Source organism: Carcharodon carcharias, chromosome 4 (assembly GCF_017639515.1).
Source record: "Carcharodon carcharias isolate sCarCar2 chromosome 4, sCarCar2.pri, whole genome shotgun sequence".
Classification (NCBI taxonomy): Eukaryota; Metazoa; Chordata; class Chondrichthyes; order Lamniformes; family Lamnidae; genus Carcharodon; species Carcharodon carcharias.
In genome coordinates this window covers 145,069,409-145,084,833 of record NC_054470.1, presented here as the reverse complement: position 1 = coordinate 145,084,833, position 15,425 = coordinate 145,069,409, and the positions used below count along the sequence as shown (strand labels likewise).

The 15,425-nt window shown below is 40.0% G+C and overlaps 1 protein-coding gene across 1 annotated transcript in view; it reads left to right on the top strand.

Annotated features, from left to right (window-relative positions):
• The window catches only part of LOC121277424 (ras GTPase-activating protein 1-like), a 218,317-nt gene that overhangs the window by 58,568 nt on the left and 144,324 nt on the right, over window positions 1–15,425 (top strand). The window contains exons 5-6 of the mRNA XM_041186867.1: window positions 3,967–4,084; window positions 7,954–7,985. Of these exons, the coding sequence (XP_041042801.1) occupies window positions 3,967–4,084; window positions 7,954–7,985 (150 nt within the window). The remainder of the gene's footprint in view (window positions 1–3,966; window positions 4,085–7,953; window positions 7,986–15,425) is intronic.

The window sequence follows — 15,425 nt, the reverse complement described above, 5'->3', positions numbered from 1 at the left end:
AACAGCTTTGAGATGTGTAACAAATTAATTATTTTTTTGGTGGTACTGTTTGAAGGATGGATCTTAGCCACAATTGTATAAATTATGCCATGAGATCTTTTCTGTTTGGTTGAATAAGGGGGCCCTTAGTTTAATGTCTCGTTCCAAAGGTGGAGCTTCTGATAATGCAGCACCTTCCTAACCTACATTTGTTTGCAGTTCTATGTGCTTAAGTTCTGCAGTGGGTCTTGAATCCATACTCTTCTCAAATGTACTGTCACTAAGCCAAGCTGACACCTAATGCAAGTCCATCTGCCTCTCCACTGCCATCTCCTTTTATGACCATTCTTAAAACTGACTTCTTTGGCGAAGCTTTGGCCACCCTTCTAGTTTCTTGTTTACAGCTCTCTGAAACATTTCAGGATGCTTTCTCAAAACCAAATTTGGTGGAAGGAAATCAAAACATCAGAATAACGGTGGGCCTTTTGCCTCATCAAACCAGTTCTACCTTTATAAGCCTTACCAGTTCTGTCTTTTCAATGTCATTTTCTTTCCTTTTCTTTATTCAATATTCTTACTTTCCAAATAAGAATCTTTTTTTAAACTGATTTTGCATCTTTGGCTTTCTGGGTCATAATCTAGACATAATCTATGTAGCATTTATTTAAAACCAGTGTTACAGCTTTGGATCAGGCGTAGATGTGTCTTGTGTTAAATGGCGTCAGTTATGCTTGTAATTAGTCGGCATGTTTGTCTTTTACGGAATTGACTCATGCTCCCTTTTATCAACTTGAATGAAAGCATAACTGAGGAATATAACGATAGCACCCTCTTGTGTTCTACACTGGATATTCATGTCTCTTGCAGGTGTGCTTTTCAATCACTCCAAAGGTGGGCCAAGCAGACAATGAATGAAATGATAAAACCAAAATACTGTGGATGCTGGAAATCTGAAATAAAAACAGAAAATGCTGGAAAAACTCAGCAGGTCTGGCAGCATCTGGCAGTTAACGTTTCGAGTCAAAATCATCTTCAGAGCTAAAGAGAAGTAGAAATGTGATGGATATTATACTGTTTAAGGCGGGTGGAGCAAAATGGAAGGTCAGGGATAGATGGGAACTAAGGAGAAATTTGACAAAGCTGTCAAGGACACAGGACAAAGGGAGTGTTAATGGTAGTGTTAAAGACTAAAGAAGGTGTTGATAATGGCATAAAGGTAAAATAGCAGAATGTGTTAATGAATGAAATGAGGCTGATATGAATTAAGTTAAAATAATGAGCATCCTGTAATTCACCATGATGCTTAATAATCATTAATGTGTTACACTAAGATTCACCTGTAGGGGTACGGTCAGAAATCACCGTGACCACTGACTTAGTTTGTTGTTTATACAGCCTCTTTCCTAATTCTTCTATAGAGGAAAGAATAATTATCAATCTGTTCTCTTTATTATGTTAAAAACTTTGATCAGATTATCCTACAACCTCCTCACTTTAAAGGAATATAACCAAAATTTCAGTTTTGAGCAATCCAGCCTCCATCTGAAGCAACTTTGCACTTTCTACAAGGATAACACGTTCTTCCTATGATGGACTTGTCATAATGGAACTTTGTATTCCCCTTGAGGTCTAACCTAGGCCCTGTATAATTGCAGTAAACCTCCCTGGCTTTTATGTTCTATAACTTTTGTGCTGTATCAGTTTCTATTAGCTTTTTATATAATTTTTTACACATGGAGACTAGCTTTTAATGTATTGTAAAAAAAACCCTGGGGAATTTACAGAACTTTAGATGGCTGAACAGTCAGCTGCCAATGTGCCAAGATGGACATAGTGAATCCTTAAGAGACCAGACTGTTTTTGGAGAATTAAGAGTCTTGAGAAGGTTGCAAAGGCAAAGAGGCTTGAGGGTATGAGGGGTTTGTGTAGGAGGATGAGAATTTTAAAAAGTTGGGTGAAGAAGAAGCTACAATAGGTCGATGAGCACAGAGGTTTTGGGTGAACAGGACTTGGTTTCAAATAACATCCCACCAGTTTGATGGAGTTGAAATTTAAGGAGGGTGGAGGATGAGAGCTTCATTAGCAGAAAATGAAATATGGAGCCCACAAAGGTAGGGTGTGGTTTTGGTTGCAGGTGAGTTGAGGCAGCAAGATGTGAGCAATGGTATGGAGGCTGGGTGTTATTGGAAATGGAGTTGGAAGCTCAGTTCAGGATCACACAGAATGCTGAAGTTGCAAACAATCTGGTTCAGTTTGAGACAATGGCTGCGAAGGGGGCTGGAATTTGTGACAGGAGCTACATTATCTCCTGTGTTTAACCTGAGGACTTGCCTTTGTGCCTGATCAATGATTCTTTCCTAGTTTATCATAGTAAGGAAAGTCACAGCGGAGGAATGCATATCCATGTCAGTCACCCAGCATCAGCATCAAACACTCCCAGGTTACTACAGTACAGACAGATGCCGGATGGACACCTCTCTGCTCCAGCCTATTGATGTGCTTCATCCCTTTTTGCATTAGTGTTGCTTTTTTTTCTGTCTCCCACATCAAACATCCTTGAATCTGTTCGAACAATTACAAAATAATTTGTTAGAAATGGTTTTATCTAATAGGTCCGTGCCTAATCAGAACTGGACTGACACTCTACAATCTCAGTTCACATAGCATTATTACATCCCGTCCATTGTGGACTGTTTCACTCTTTCACTTTGAGTACCCACAGCAACAAGATCTCTTGTCTTTACACAATTTTAATAGATAGGGTGTGAAATGTACTTTTGCTTACCCACTTGCATCAGGCTGACATAGTATGAGAAACTTACCTTGAAGAATTGAACTGGCAACAAGAGAGAGCGTATGAATGGCAAGTTGCTTCTGGGGTCATGAGAAGGTCACTACCATGTGATGTAGTGTGAGTGACTCAGACCAGTTTTATTAATCAATGCCACTAACTGTGGCAAACAGAATTAAGTCAACTTGAGGCCCAAATGTATAGTATCTGTTTACCAGCACAAGTTGAGAAACCTGTTAAGTAAAGTTTTGACTGAGGGTGCGGTGGAAATTTGCTTTAATTTCATCAAAGGTCATTTTTTTTATTTTTGGAGTGTTGCTCTTTTAGCTCCTTTTCCTTATGCCTTGGACCATAAATGAAGAAAGTATGTAAACAGCTGCTGCTAACACTTAACGGAAATCATTTATGCACTATCTACTGTAAACTGGTAAACCATTATATTTATGTCTGATGCTATATTCTGCTGTAGTTTATGCAGAATGTGGATAGGCAAATAATTAGAAGTCTAACCTAATTTTGTTTGATAGAGAGTAGAATAGGTTACACTCTGAGATCAATACTTTGTATACATTCTTTGTGTGACTTCCTTGAAAGCAGGTTGTATTCCCATTTCTTTCACTATTGAAGACAGTTCCAGTATGGATTAAATAATCTATGCTGTTGGCAGAGGAGGGTCTGCAAACTAACTCCTGAGGCTGATGTGATGCCTTTAGTGCTATAATGTGATCTTTGACTTGATGCATGGCATGTGTTTGATTTCCCAGTTTAATTCCAGTCTAAGTTTTTACAGATACATCCATCCTTAGGGATTCATTTATTGCCCATCCCTAACTGCCCTTGAGAAGGGCATTGTGCCTAGTAGATCACAAAGGAGTTTTCTGGTAATTCAGGAAAGCAGCTGTTTTTCCTCACATTTCATACGCACAATAAATCATGGCGTTTCCCTAGTCTAAATTTTTACTTTCTGAACAAAATCTTTATGCAAAGTCTCAGTTATGCTACCTCAGATTACCTGGGAAGGTTGCTCAGGAAAATTAGCTCATAAAAATAGGCCTCATCCATGTCAAATTAATGTGGTTATCTTGCAAGAGGTTCTGTTTGTTTAGATTCTAGGGTGTAGACAATTTAATCTCATTTTGAAAATGGTTTTATTGTTTAGTTACTGCAGTTTCAACATAGGTATTATGTTTATGCAGTTTTCTGAAGGGGGATATGTTTATTGTTCACAATGAACTGGAGGATGGATGGATGTGGGTGACCAACCTACGAACAGATGAGCAAGGCCTCATCGTCGAGGATCTAGTCGAGGAAGTGGTGAGTAACTAAAACGAAATCCTTCTAAAGATTTCAATGTCTTCTTTGCTCACACAAGATGCATGCCAACAATACTTAGCTGAAAATGTTGAGCATTTTCTTCATCTAATGTAAAAATTAGGAATCTTGAGAAAAGCTGTTAGAGCAATTATGTACAGTTAATTTTCCATAATTATGTGACTTTTGCTTAACTATTTGGAGTAATTCAGAAGCATTGATTTCTAGAAATGTATAGAGGTTCTGGGACATTGCTTTTAGAAATATTAGTAAAAGTTCAAAGAAATTGGATGAGAATTTTTTGTTAAGGCTCCAATCCTATGATACACAGATAAAATGTATAGAGAATTATTATAGCAAGAACTTTTGTTTGCAGTTAATTAGCTAACAGAGCATATTTACTTCATACAATTAATGATGGGACTTAAACTTGAAGTTTGTATTAATACGACTGTTTGGAATTTTCTTTATATTTAGTACATTGTTGTCGTAGATTAGGAAATATTGTCCAACATTCATTCATGGCAATCATTCAAACTCTTGCTAGGTGTCTTTCTTGTACTTAATAGGAAAGCAGCCAAGGCCACTCCCTATGGGTTGAAATGTTATCCATTGTCTTTCAGTTTTTGGGATAGATTTCTCAGGTGAATGGAGTGTATTTATAATGTATGACTCATAGGTGTATTCTCAGGTTTATTTATAATGTAAGACTATCATTCCAAACCTGTATTAATTCAGAAGTGATTAATGTAGTGACAAATATCTTTGTATCTGTCTGAGTTACCAAACTGGCTGATCTGCCAAATCGTTTAAAGCAGAAACAAATAGAGTAGTTTGCAACAGCCCATGAAAATATTAGCCTAAACAGCCAGTTGAGTTTTTCTGATATTTCTTTGCAAACTTTTGAAGTAATAGGCAGACTTTTATGTAATTGAGCACACTAATCCCAATTAGTTGAAATCGCATGCAGAATTGCATCGTGTTCCTAACTTAGATTTCACCTCTTTTCTAAATGCCCATTGCAGGTTGGTCAGATTTATTTTTACGTTTGTTTCTTGGCTACTGGCAAGGCCAGCATTTATTGCCTATGCCTAATTTTTCTTGAGAAGGTGGTGATGAGCCATTGTCTTTAGATACAGTGCTATTTGGAAGGGAGTTCCAGGTTTTTAATTCAGTGACAGTGAAGGCATGCAGATATAGTTCCAAGTCAGGATGGTGTGCAGCTTCGTTAGAAACTTGCAGTTGGTGATGTTTCAGTGCGTCAGCTGCCTTTGTCTGTCCTGGTGGTAGAGGTCGCAGATTTGAAAGATACTGTTGAATGAGTCTGGGTGAGTTGCTGCAGCATATCTTGTAGATGGTACACACTGTTGCCACTCTGCATTAGTATTGGAGGGAGTGAATGTTTAAAGTGGAGGATGGGGTGCCAGTCAAGAGGGCTACTTTGTCCTGTATGTTGTTGAGCTCCTTGAGTGTTGTTGGAACCACACTTATCCAAGCAAGTAGTGCTTATTCCATCATACTCCTGACTTGTGCCTTGTAGATGGCAGACAGGCTTTGGGGCCTCAGGAGGTGAGTTACATGCCACAGAATTCCCAGCCTCTGATTGCTTTTGTAGCCATAGTATTTATATGCCTGGTCCTGTTCAGATTCTGGTCAATGGTAACCCATAAGATGTTGATGGTGGAGGGTTTCAGTGATAGTAATGTCATTAAACGTTGAGGCGAAGTGGTTAGATTCTGTCCTGTTGGAGATGGTCATTGCTTGGCACTTTGGTATGAATGGTTCTTGCTACTTACCAGCCCAAGCCTGAATGTTGCCCAGGTCTTACTGCATGAGGAGTTGCGAATGATACTGAACATGACGATCATCTGCAAACACCCCTACTTCTGAACCATGTTTGACCTGATGCCTTGAGACTTGATGGTGTCCAAAATCAATGTTGAAGGCTTCAAACTGTATAATACCATTGTGCTACCTTTTCTGCTGGTCCTGTTCTGCTGGACATACCCAGGCATGGTGATGAAGGAGTCTGGGACATTGGCTGCAAGGTATGATTTGATGAGTATGACTAAGTCAGGCTGTTGCTTGGCCAGTCTGAGGGCCAGCTCTTCAAATTTTGGCACAAGTTCCCAGATGTTAGTGAGCAGGACTTTGAGGGTTGACTGAGCAGGGTGTGTCTTGGCATTTTCGGTGTCTAGGTTGATGGTTAGTGGCTTTTTTGAGTTTGCTGTAGTAGTTTGAAACAACTGGGTGGTAGGGGACAGTTAAGAGTGAACCACATGGCTGTGCTTCTAGAGTCACATGTAGGACAGACTGGTAGATTTATTTTCCTTAAATGACATTAGTGAACCAGATGAGTTTTTACAACAATCTAGTTGTTTTGTAGTTACCATTACTGAGACTAGCTTTTTTATTCCAGATTTGTTAATTAATTGAATTTATATTCCACCAGCTCCCATGCTGGGATTTGAACTTTTGTCTTAACAGCATTTGTCCAGTCCTCTGGAAGTAGCCCAATAATATTACCACTATGCTATCATCCCAGTTGAAATTGTAGAATCATAAATCATTAATCATAGAATAAGAAATGCCCAAACTTTATACTACTCAGACTCTGATCTGTAATCTTAGTCATTGTAAACCCACTCTGAAAGATAAAAACAATTTCTTATGCAATGAAAGACAGCAACATTAAAACATCTACAAAAGGCCTATCAATAATTACTCGATTGAGATGTTGATCAGTGCATCTTAGATAAGGTTGATCTGAATACATCTTCATATTGATTATAGCAACACTTGCCCCATTCTGCCCCAAATATCCCTATATATTTTGAGAGTATTGAATACTTGAGTCATCATTTTCCTCAGAGACTTGTCAGCTAGTACTCCCAACAGTTAAACATTTTCTTTTCTGCTTTGCTTCCAGCAATATCATAAAAGCAAAACCAGTTTTCAAACATACCGTGACAGAAGCTATTTCAAGTGGGTTTCCTCTAGCTGGGGGGGTGGGGGTCTAGAACAAGGGTTCACAGAGTCTGAGGATGTGAGGTAGGCCATTCAGGACTGAGATGAAGAGAACTTTCTTTATTCAGAGGGTGGTGAACCTGTGGATGTCTCTACCACTGAAGGCTGTGGAGGCCAAGTCACTGAATATGTTTAAGAAGGAAATAGATTTCTAGACACTAAAGGCATCAAGGGTATGGGGAGAGCAGGGAATATGGCATTGAGATAGAGGATCAGCCATGATATTGAATGGTGGAGCAGACTCGAATGGCTGAATGACCAACTCCTGCTCCTATTTTTCTATGTTTCTACCCAGTGCAAGTCCTCACTTAAGGAGCAGTTGCTGAATATATGCCTGCAACCACCATCAACACCACCAGTGAGGTCAGAGTTTCTCCTTCATGATCTGTTTTTGGAGACTTTGGCACAAAAATCCTCAGATAGCTTGTCCCGTCGATAACCTAGTTTTGGGCAGTACCCAATGTCTGAATTCAGCAGTCATTTTCTCTAAAGGTGAGCTTCAGGATGTTAAGAGGCCAACGAATGAGCCTTACACTAGAAATCTGCTTACTTGTTATTCTTAATGGGGGCTATCCTTCAGTCTTTCAGGAATCATCTTTCCCTCTTTTATTATGAAAGCCCCTTAATAGGCCCTGATTATGACCAGTTGAGTCAGGCTGACAAATTGGGATAATTTTCTTTTTAATTTTGTCCTATGACCTTCAGATTGTTGCAAATTTATGAAGAAATATTCAAGATACTTTGTGTGCAGTTTTTTAATGAATGCGTGGAACTTTTATTACTCAATTGCACAGGTACAAATTCATTATTTTTGTTTGAATATCCAATCTGAATTGTGTTTGCAGGACCGTGAAGAAGATCCACACGAAGGAAAAATGTAAGATTTTGAATTTTTATTTCTTTAATTCAGCTGCAGTACATTGCAGAAGGAAAGTGAAGATACTCCAATGGGTATAGCATGAGACATTAAAGAACTCAGCAAAGATTTATCCCAGTGAGAAAGAAAGATTCTTTGAGAAGGACGCATCATCCATGGCTAAATGAGGAAGTTGAGGATAGTATCAAATTGAAAGAAACACTCCAAATCTGCTAAGATTAGTGGTAGGTCAGAAGCTTGGTCAGATTTTAAGAGCCAGCAAAGAATGACTTAAAAAAAATAGAGGGAGGAAGTAGAATATGAGAGAAGGCTAGCTATGTTATGACACGGCACATGGTAAATGCTGAGCTGTTTAAATCCTAGAGGGAAACTTGAAACAACTGTCACAACTAATTATCAACTTGTATAAATTTCGAGGTGTGTGCCTTGAATTCAGTTTAGACCACTAAGTCTTATAGGTTTTTACAAAACTAGATTAAACATTTATTAATAATAGAATTTTTTTTAAATACATACAAAGATCTACAAATTACTACTATGATAACTTCCAAACCCCCTAATCAATCTAACTCCCAGTTACACCTTTGTTAAGGCAACAGTAAGACACACAGATTTTAAAGGACCCAGGCAAAGAAATATGATACCCTGAACAAGTCGAATTCAAAGTGAGTTCTCTTAACTTCAGCCCCTTAAGGACAGCAGCTTGAGGCATAGATGCTGAAGGCTTTTTCACACTTGCAAGATCTTAAAAAATGCCTACCATTGGACACACCCTTTGCTCCTTTATACATATTTCCCCTTTGAATGCAAATATCCATTGTTTCACTATGTCTTTGGACTTTATCTTCCTGATAATAAAAACCTCTCATAGCACTAAGTTTTACCTGTAATCTTTGGGAAAAATAAACACACAAGGCTGAATTTTCCCCCCACCAGGGGGTGGGGGGGGCGGGGTGGTGGGAAAGTTAAATGGCTGGTGCGCACAGGCGCGCTTCCGATCGGCACTCCTAATTTACATGGGCAGGCCAATTAAGGCGCTCCCTGTGCGGGTGTTGGGGGGGGGGGGATATCCCAAAATCAAGAGTGTGCTGTAAATGTCAAAAAGATAAAAATTTAAAAATAAAATTTCCCTAACATGTCCCCTCATGTGACAATATGTTGGGACATGTCCATAATTTTCACAAAAACATTATTAAAATTTTTTAAAAGCCACATGAAACCTCATCCCGCCCATGGATGAGGTTTCATGCTTTTTATAATTCACGCCTGGTCTCCTGGCCTGCCTGCCAACCTTAAGGTTGGACAGGCAGCAGGTCCTTTAATTACTTAATAGCCTCTGTCAATGGCCTCAATTGGCCAGTGATAGGTTGGCGGGCGCGCAGCTGATTTCGTTGCGCACCCGCCTTCCTGAAAATTTAAATGGGGCACAGTGACGTCGGGAGTTCCCCCGACATCACCGCGCATCAATTTACATGTTGGTGAGCGGGCCCCACCCCCTCTCGCCGACGTGTAAAAATCCGGCCCACTGTTTCTAAACTTCACCTGCTTAGGTGACACATTTCATTCCCTCTTTTGAAAATAACCTTTGTCTAGTTTATTTAAAAATGCAAATGTTCCCTTGACACCCTGTGTTGCTAAACTTTCCCATGTTCACCTAATTAGCATTTCAAACCTAACTCCTTCTCTTACATCAAAGCACCCAGACTAGCTGCCTCTAATTCAATTAAGACTTACACAAACACATATATTGAGACACAGACACATCCCACTATTACTCTATTTTTCAATAACTTCCAATAATGTTGAGAATTATTATATCTTCCTGACGAGCTAGTAATATAAATAGCAAAGAGTGAGAGTTTCTACAAGTATTTAAGAAGAATAGAGTGACTAAAGTAATCGTTAGTCCCTTAGAAATTGAGTCTGAGAGGGAATTGATGATGGAAACAAGGAAATGGCGGAGGCGCCGAACAGGTATTTAGTGTTGGTCTTCACTATTGAAGATTTAGAAAACTTACCAAAGATATGTGAAAGTCAAGAGGTGAAAGGAAGGGAAGGACCTAAAACAATAACCATCACTGGGGGAAACGTGCTGGGAAAACTGTTAGAACTAAGGGTTGATAAGTCCTCATGGTCAGATGATCTGCACCCTAGGGTCCTAAAAGAAGTGGCTGAGAGATGATATAGGCATTGGTTATAATCTTCCAAGATTTCTTAGGTTCTGAAAGGGTCCTAGCAGGTTTAAAAATAGCAAATGTAAATTTGAAATGTAAATGTAACACCTTTATTTAAGAAAGGAGGGAGACAGAAAGCAGGAAACTGTGAGGGAACCTGTAGGTGTGGTATACTTGGATTTCCAAAAGGCATTTGATAAGATGCCACATCAAAGGTTACTACACAACGTAAGAACACATGGTGCAGGGGGTAACATATTAGCATGGATAAAGGATTAGTTAGCTAATGGGAAGCAGAGAGTAGGGATAAATGGTCTTTTCCAGGCTGGCAAGCTATAACTAGTGGAGTGCCACAGGGATCAGTGCTGGGCCTCAACAAGGTATATAAATGATTTGCGTGAAGGGGTCAAATGTATGGTAGCTAAGTTTGCCAATGACACCTAAATAGGTAGGGAAGTAAGTTGTGAAAAGGAGGTAAAGAGTCTACAAAGGGATACAGATAGGTTAAGTGAGGGCAGGATTTGGCAGATGGAGTAGGAACACAAGAAACATGGTACTTAGGAGCAGGAAAATGCCATTCAGTTCTTCGTGTCTGCTCTGCCATTCAATAAAACCATGGCTGATCTGGTTGTGGTCGCAACTCCACTTTCCCGTCTGCACCCCCCATAACCCTTGTATTGTGGGTTATATAATCCAAGTATAATGTGGGAAAATGTGAACTTTTCTACTTTAACAGGAAAAATAGAAAAGCAGTGTAGTATTTGAATGAAGAGGGATTGCAGAACTTGGTAGCACAGAGGGATATAGGTGTCCTGGTACATGAATCACACAATGTTAGTATGCAGGTACAGCAAGTAATTTAGAAAGCAAATAGAATGTTGGCACTTATTACAAGGGGAATGGAATATAAAAGTAGGGAAGTTTTACTCCACCTGTCCAGGGGCTTGATGAGACCACATCTGGAGTACTGTATACAGTTTTAGCCTCCTTATTTGAAAAAAATTAGAAGCAATTCAGAGAGGGTTCCGTTGACGAATTCCTGGGATGAGAGGTTTATCTTATGAAGAAAGGTTGAACAGGTTGGGCCATACCTATTGGTGTTTAGAAGAATGAGTTATGATCTTATTGAAACAAAAAAGACGAAGAGGAGGCTTGATAGGGTGGATACCAGGAGGATGTTTCCTTTTGTGGGGGAGAGTAGAACTAGGGGACATAGTTTAAGAATAAGAGGTCTCCCTTTTAAGATGGAGATATGGAGAATTTTTTTTTCTTGGAGGGTCATTAGTCTGTGGAATTCTCTTCTTAGAAAGCATTAGAAGCTGGGTCATTGTATTTATTCAAGGCTGAGTTGGATAGATTTTTGATAGAATAGGGAGTTGAGGGTTATGGAGAACAGACAAGAAACCGGAGTTGAGACCACAACCAGATCAGCCATGATCTTATTGAATGGAGCAACAGCCTTGAAGGGTCAAATGGCCTACTCCTCCTAAAGTCCTATGTTCCTATTTTAAGAATGAGAAAGGAGCATAGCTTTAGTATGCTGTACTTAACTTCTGCCTTGGTTTAGATCTAGCCTGGACAGCTGAAATATATGTATTGCTCCAAAATAAATCTTTTCCCATGAAACTAATATTGGAAGACACTTTTTGCTAAAGTATGAATAGAAACTGGACTTTTATACTTTTCACATGCAGACTCACACATTGACAACAGTCAGAGATTTCTCTTTGGTGTGGTGATTTCATTAAAATGATAAAATTGAATTGCAAATTAGAGCAACAGCTTTTTTCAACAACATCTACAAGGGAGTCGAGGCTTTTGGAGGGGCCGGCAAGAAAGTGGAGTTTAAGGCCACAACCAGTTCAATATGGTCTTATTGAATGGCAGAGCAGGCCCGAAGAGCCAAATGGCCTCCTGCTTCTGTTTCTTATGTCCATATTTTTCCTTTGTAATTCGGCATCCACCTTGACTCAGAATGGATACATGAACAAAAACAACATAGTCACCTCAAGGTGATTCAGACTTGCTTTGCCAAGTGATGACATACAGAGACTTAGTGAATGCCGAGGTTTTACTGAAGGAATGCAGACCATGGTGTGGTATTCCTAGATTGATTGTTCAGAACCTCAATTGATGGTGTACACTATAGTTTCCTTTACTGTTTCATTTCTGAGGATCATTCATGGGATTTACCTAGCACAAAGCAGCCATTTTAATTTCATATTTGATGAAGGGAACTGTTCTTTGATCGTGCAGCCCTTTGAATCCTATGCAGATAGGATGTTCTAATATCAATGAAAAGTTGGAAATTGCATGATGACCATACAACTGACAATTGACATTGTGGCTCTTATGAAAATCAGCCTCTCAGCATGTCTTCCTGACATGTAGGAATGCCTGAATTTTAAAGGCTTGGATTTGGTGCTGAGAGCACAACTAGTCCAATAGAAAACAGAGTTTCAGCTTTAAAGTTGGAATCAAAAAGATTTTTCAAATCAGCCAATTGTTTCTTCAGAGGCAAATAATTGGGTAAAATCCATTCATGAAACTGATTAGAAAAGCACTTGCCTTCTTTAGCTATTTGTAGATTGGGGGGGAACACCAGACACAATTAGCAATTTAGCTACTTTTGTTCTGACAACTTCACATGCCAACACACACAGGATTTCTCTCTCCTGCTTGGAAGGCAGCAATACCTTGCATTGTGTTGCTCTCGCAGTTCCGGTTAACAAATGTTTTGGGACTGAAGTGCGCCAACTTTGTCACTTGACTCTTGGATCCTACAGCCAATTTCCGCACTTTTTTCATAATTATAAATACACAGAAGGGGGCCATTTGGCCATCGTGCCTGTGAAAGAGTCCCACGCAAAGCTCTTTTCCCCATAGCTCTGCAAATGTTTCCGTTTCAGGTGTATATATATCCCTTTGAACATTACTATAAAATCTGTTTTCAGGCAGTGAAGATCAGATCGTAACAGTGCATTGTATTAAAATTCTCCTCATTGCTCCTCTGGTTCTTTTGTGAATTATCTTAACTTTGCTACGCAATTATAAGTTTTAGTCACAACAAAAACAAAAATACCTGGAAAAACTCAGCAGGCTTGACAGCATCTGTGGAGTGGAATACAGTTAATGTTTCAAGTCCGTATGACTTCATTAGAACTAAGGAAAAATAGAAATGAGATGAAATATAAGCTGGTTGAGGGGGGTGGGACAGGTAGAGTTGGATAGAGGACCAGTGATAGGTGGAGGCAAAGAAGAGATTACCAAAGATGTCATTGACAAAAGGACAAAGGGGTGTTGACGGTGGTGATATTAGCTATGGAATGTGCTAATGGTGACATTAAGGGTAGAAAGCAGCGATTTTTAGTAAACACCTTGTCAAACACCAGGAGAGAACTTTTATCTTAGTGTATAATTTTTACTGGTTGATTCCATTAGAGTGTGCCCTGGAGGTGGAGTCAGCCTTACAACAGGTACTAGATTCAGTCAATGGTGAGATAGGTCTGATACATGGCATTGGATTTGAATGCCTAGAACACGAAAGTGGTTATTGCAATACACCTGCCCTGTGTAGGCTGTTATTCGTGTACTGAAGACTGATGCCACTCATTTAGCTAATGAGGCAACTGAGACTTGAGAATACAGCTGGTGAAAGGCTTTCTGGTATTTGACTCATCATTATTGGGGAGAGTTGGAGTGCAGTTTTTGACACTGGGCCCCTGAATTGTCTGTAGAAAGAAAAGAGACTTGCATTTATATAGTGTCTTTAATGAAAACACTTTTCAGCCAATGAAATACTTTTGAAGATAATGGCCAGGCTTTGGGGAGTCAGGAGGTGAGTCACTTGCCTGCAGAATTCCCAGTCTCTCACACTTGTAAACATAGCAGTTATATGGTTGGTTCAGTTCGGTGTCTGATTAGTGGCAACCTCCAGAATGTTGATGATGGGGAAATAGTGACGGTAATGCTATTGAACCTTAAGGGGAGATGGTTAGATCCTCTCTTGTTGGAGAAAAGCCATTGCCTGACACTTATGGAGCACCAATTTTACTTGCCAGTTATCTTCTTAAGCCTGGATGTTGTCCAGGTCTTGCTGCATGCAGACACTGACTGCTTCAGTATCTGAGGAGTTGCACATGGCACCGAACACTGTGCAATCATCAACAAGCATCCCTACTTTTGACTTTATGTTGGAGGGAAAGTCATTGGAAGATGGTTGGCCATAGGACCACTACCCTGACGAACTCCTGCAGCAATTGACCTCCACAACCATAACTGTCTTCCTTTGTGCTAGGTTTGACTCCAACCAGTGGAGAGTTTCAACCCTGAGGTTCCCACACTCAGTCAAATGCTACTTCTTTGGTGTCAAGAGCAGTCACTCTTTCCTCACCTTTGAAACTCAACTCTTATGTCCATGTTCGGGCCAATGTTGAAATGAGATCTTGAGCCAGTTGGCCCTGGTAGAATCCAAACTGAGCATCAGTGAGCAACCTATTGCTAAGTAAGTGCCAGCTGTTGACAACACGTCCCATTACTTTGATGATTGATGGGGTGGTAATTGGCTTGATTGGTTTTGTCTTGCTATTGTAAACAGGACATTGTCAGGTAGGTGCCAGTTATAGCTGTACTGAAACAGCTTGGCTATGAGTGCAGCTAATTTTGGAGCACAAGTCTTCAGTACTACAGGCGAGATGTTGTCAGGACCCATTGCCCTTGCTATATCCAAGTACCTTCAGGAATTTCTTGATATTATGTGAAGCCAATTGAAATTAGGAGGAGGAGGCTGAGTTAAATTATCCACATGGCACTTCTGGCCAGTGATGGTTGCAAATGCTCACCATTGTCTTTTGCATTGAGGTACTGGGCTCCCCATCATTTACTGGATGTGGGAGGACTTTTTAAAAATTCATTTATGGGATGTGGACGTCGCTGGCTGGGCCAGCATTTATTGTCCGTCCCTAATTGCCCTCGAAATGGTGGTGGTCAGCTGCCACCTTGAACCGCTGCAATCCTTCTGGTGTAAATACACCCACAGTGCTGTTAGGGAAGGACTTCCAGCATTTTGACCTAACGACAGTGAACGGATAGCGATATACTTCCAAGTCAGGATTGTGAATGGCTTGGAGGGGAGCTTCCAGGAGGTGATGTTCCCATCTATCTGCTGCCCTTGCTCTTCTAGTTGATAGAGTTTGTGGATTTGAAGGTGCTGCCTTAAGGAGCCTTGGTGAGTTTCAGCAGTGCATCTTGTAGATGGTACACTGCT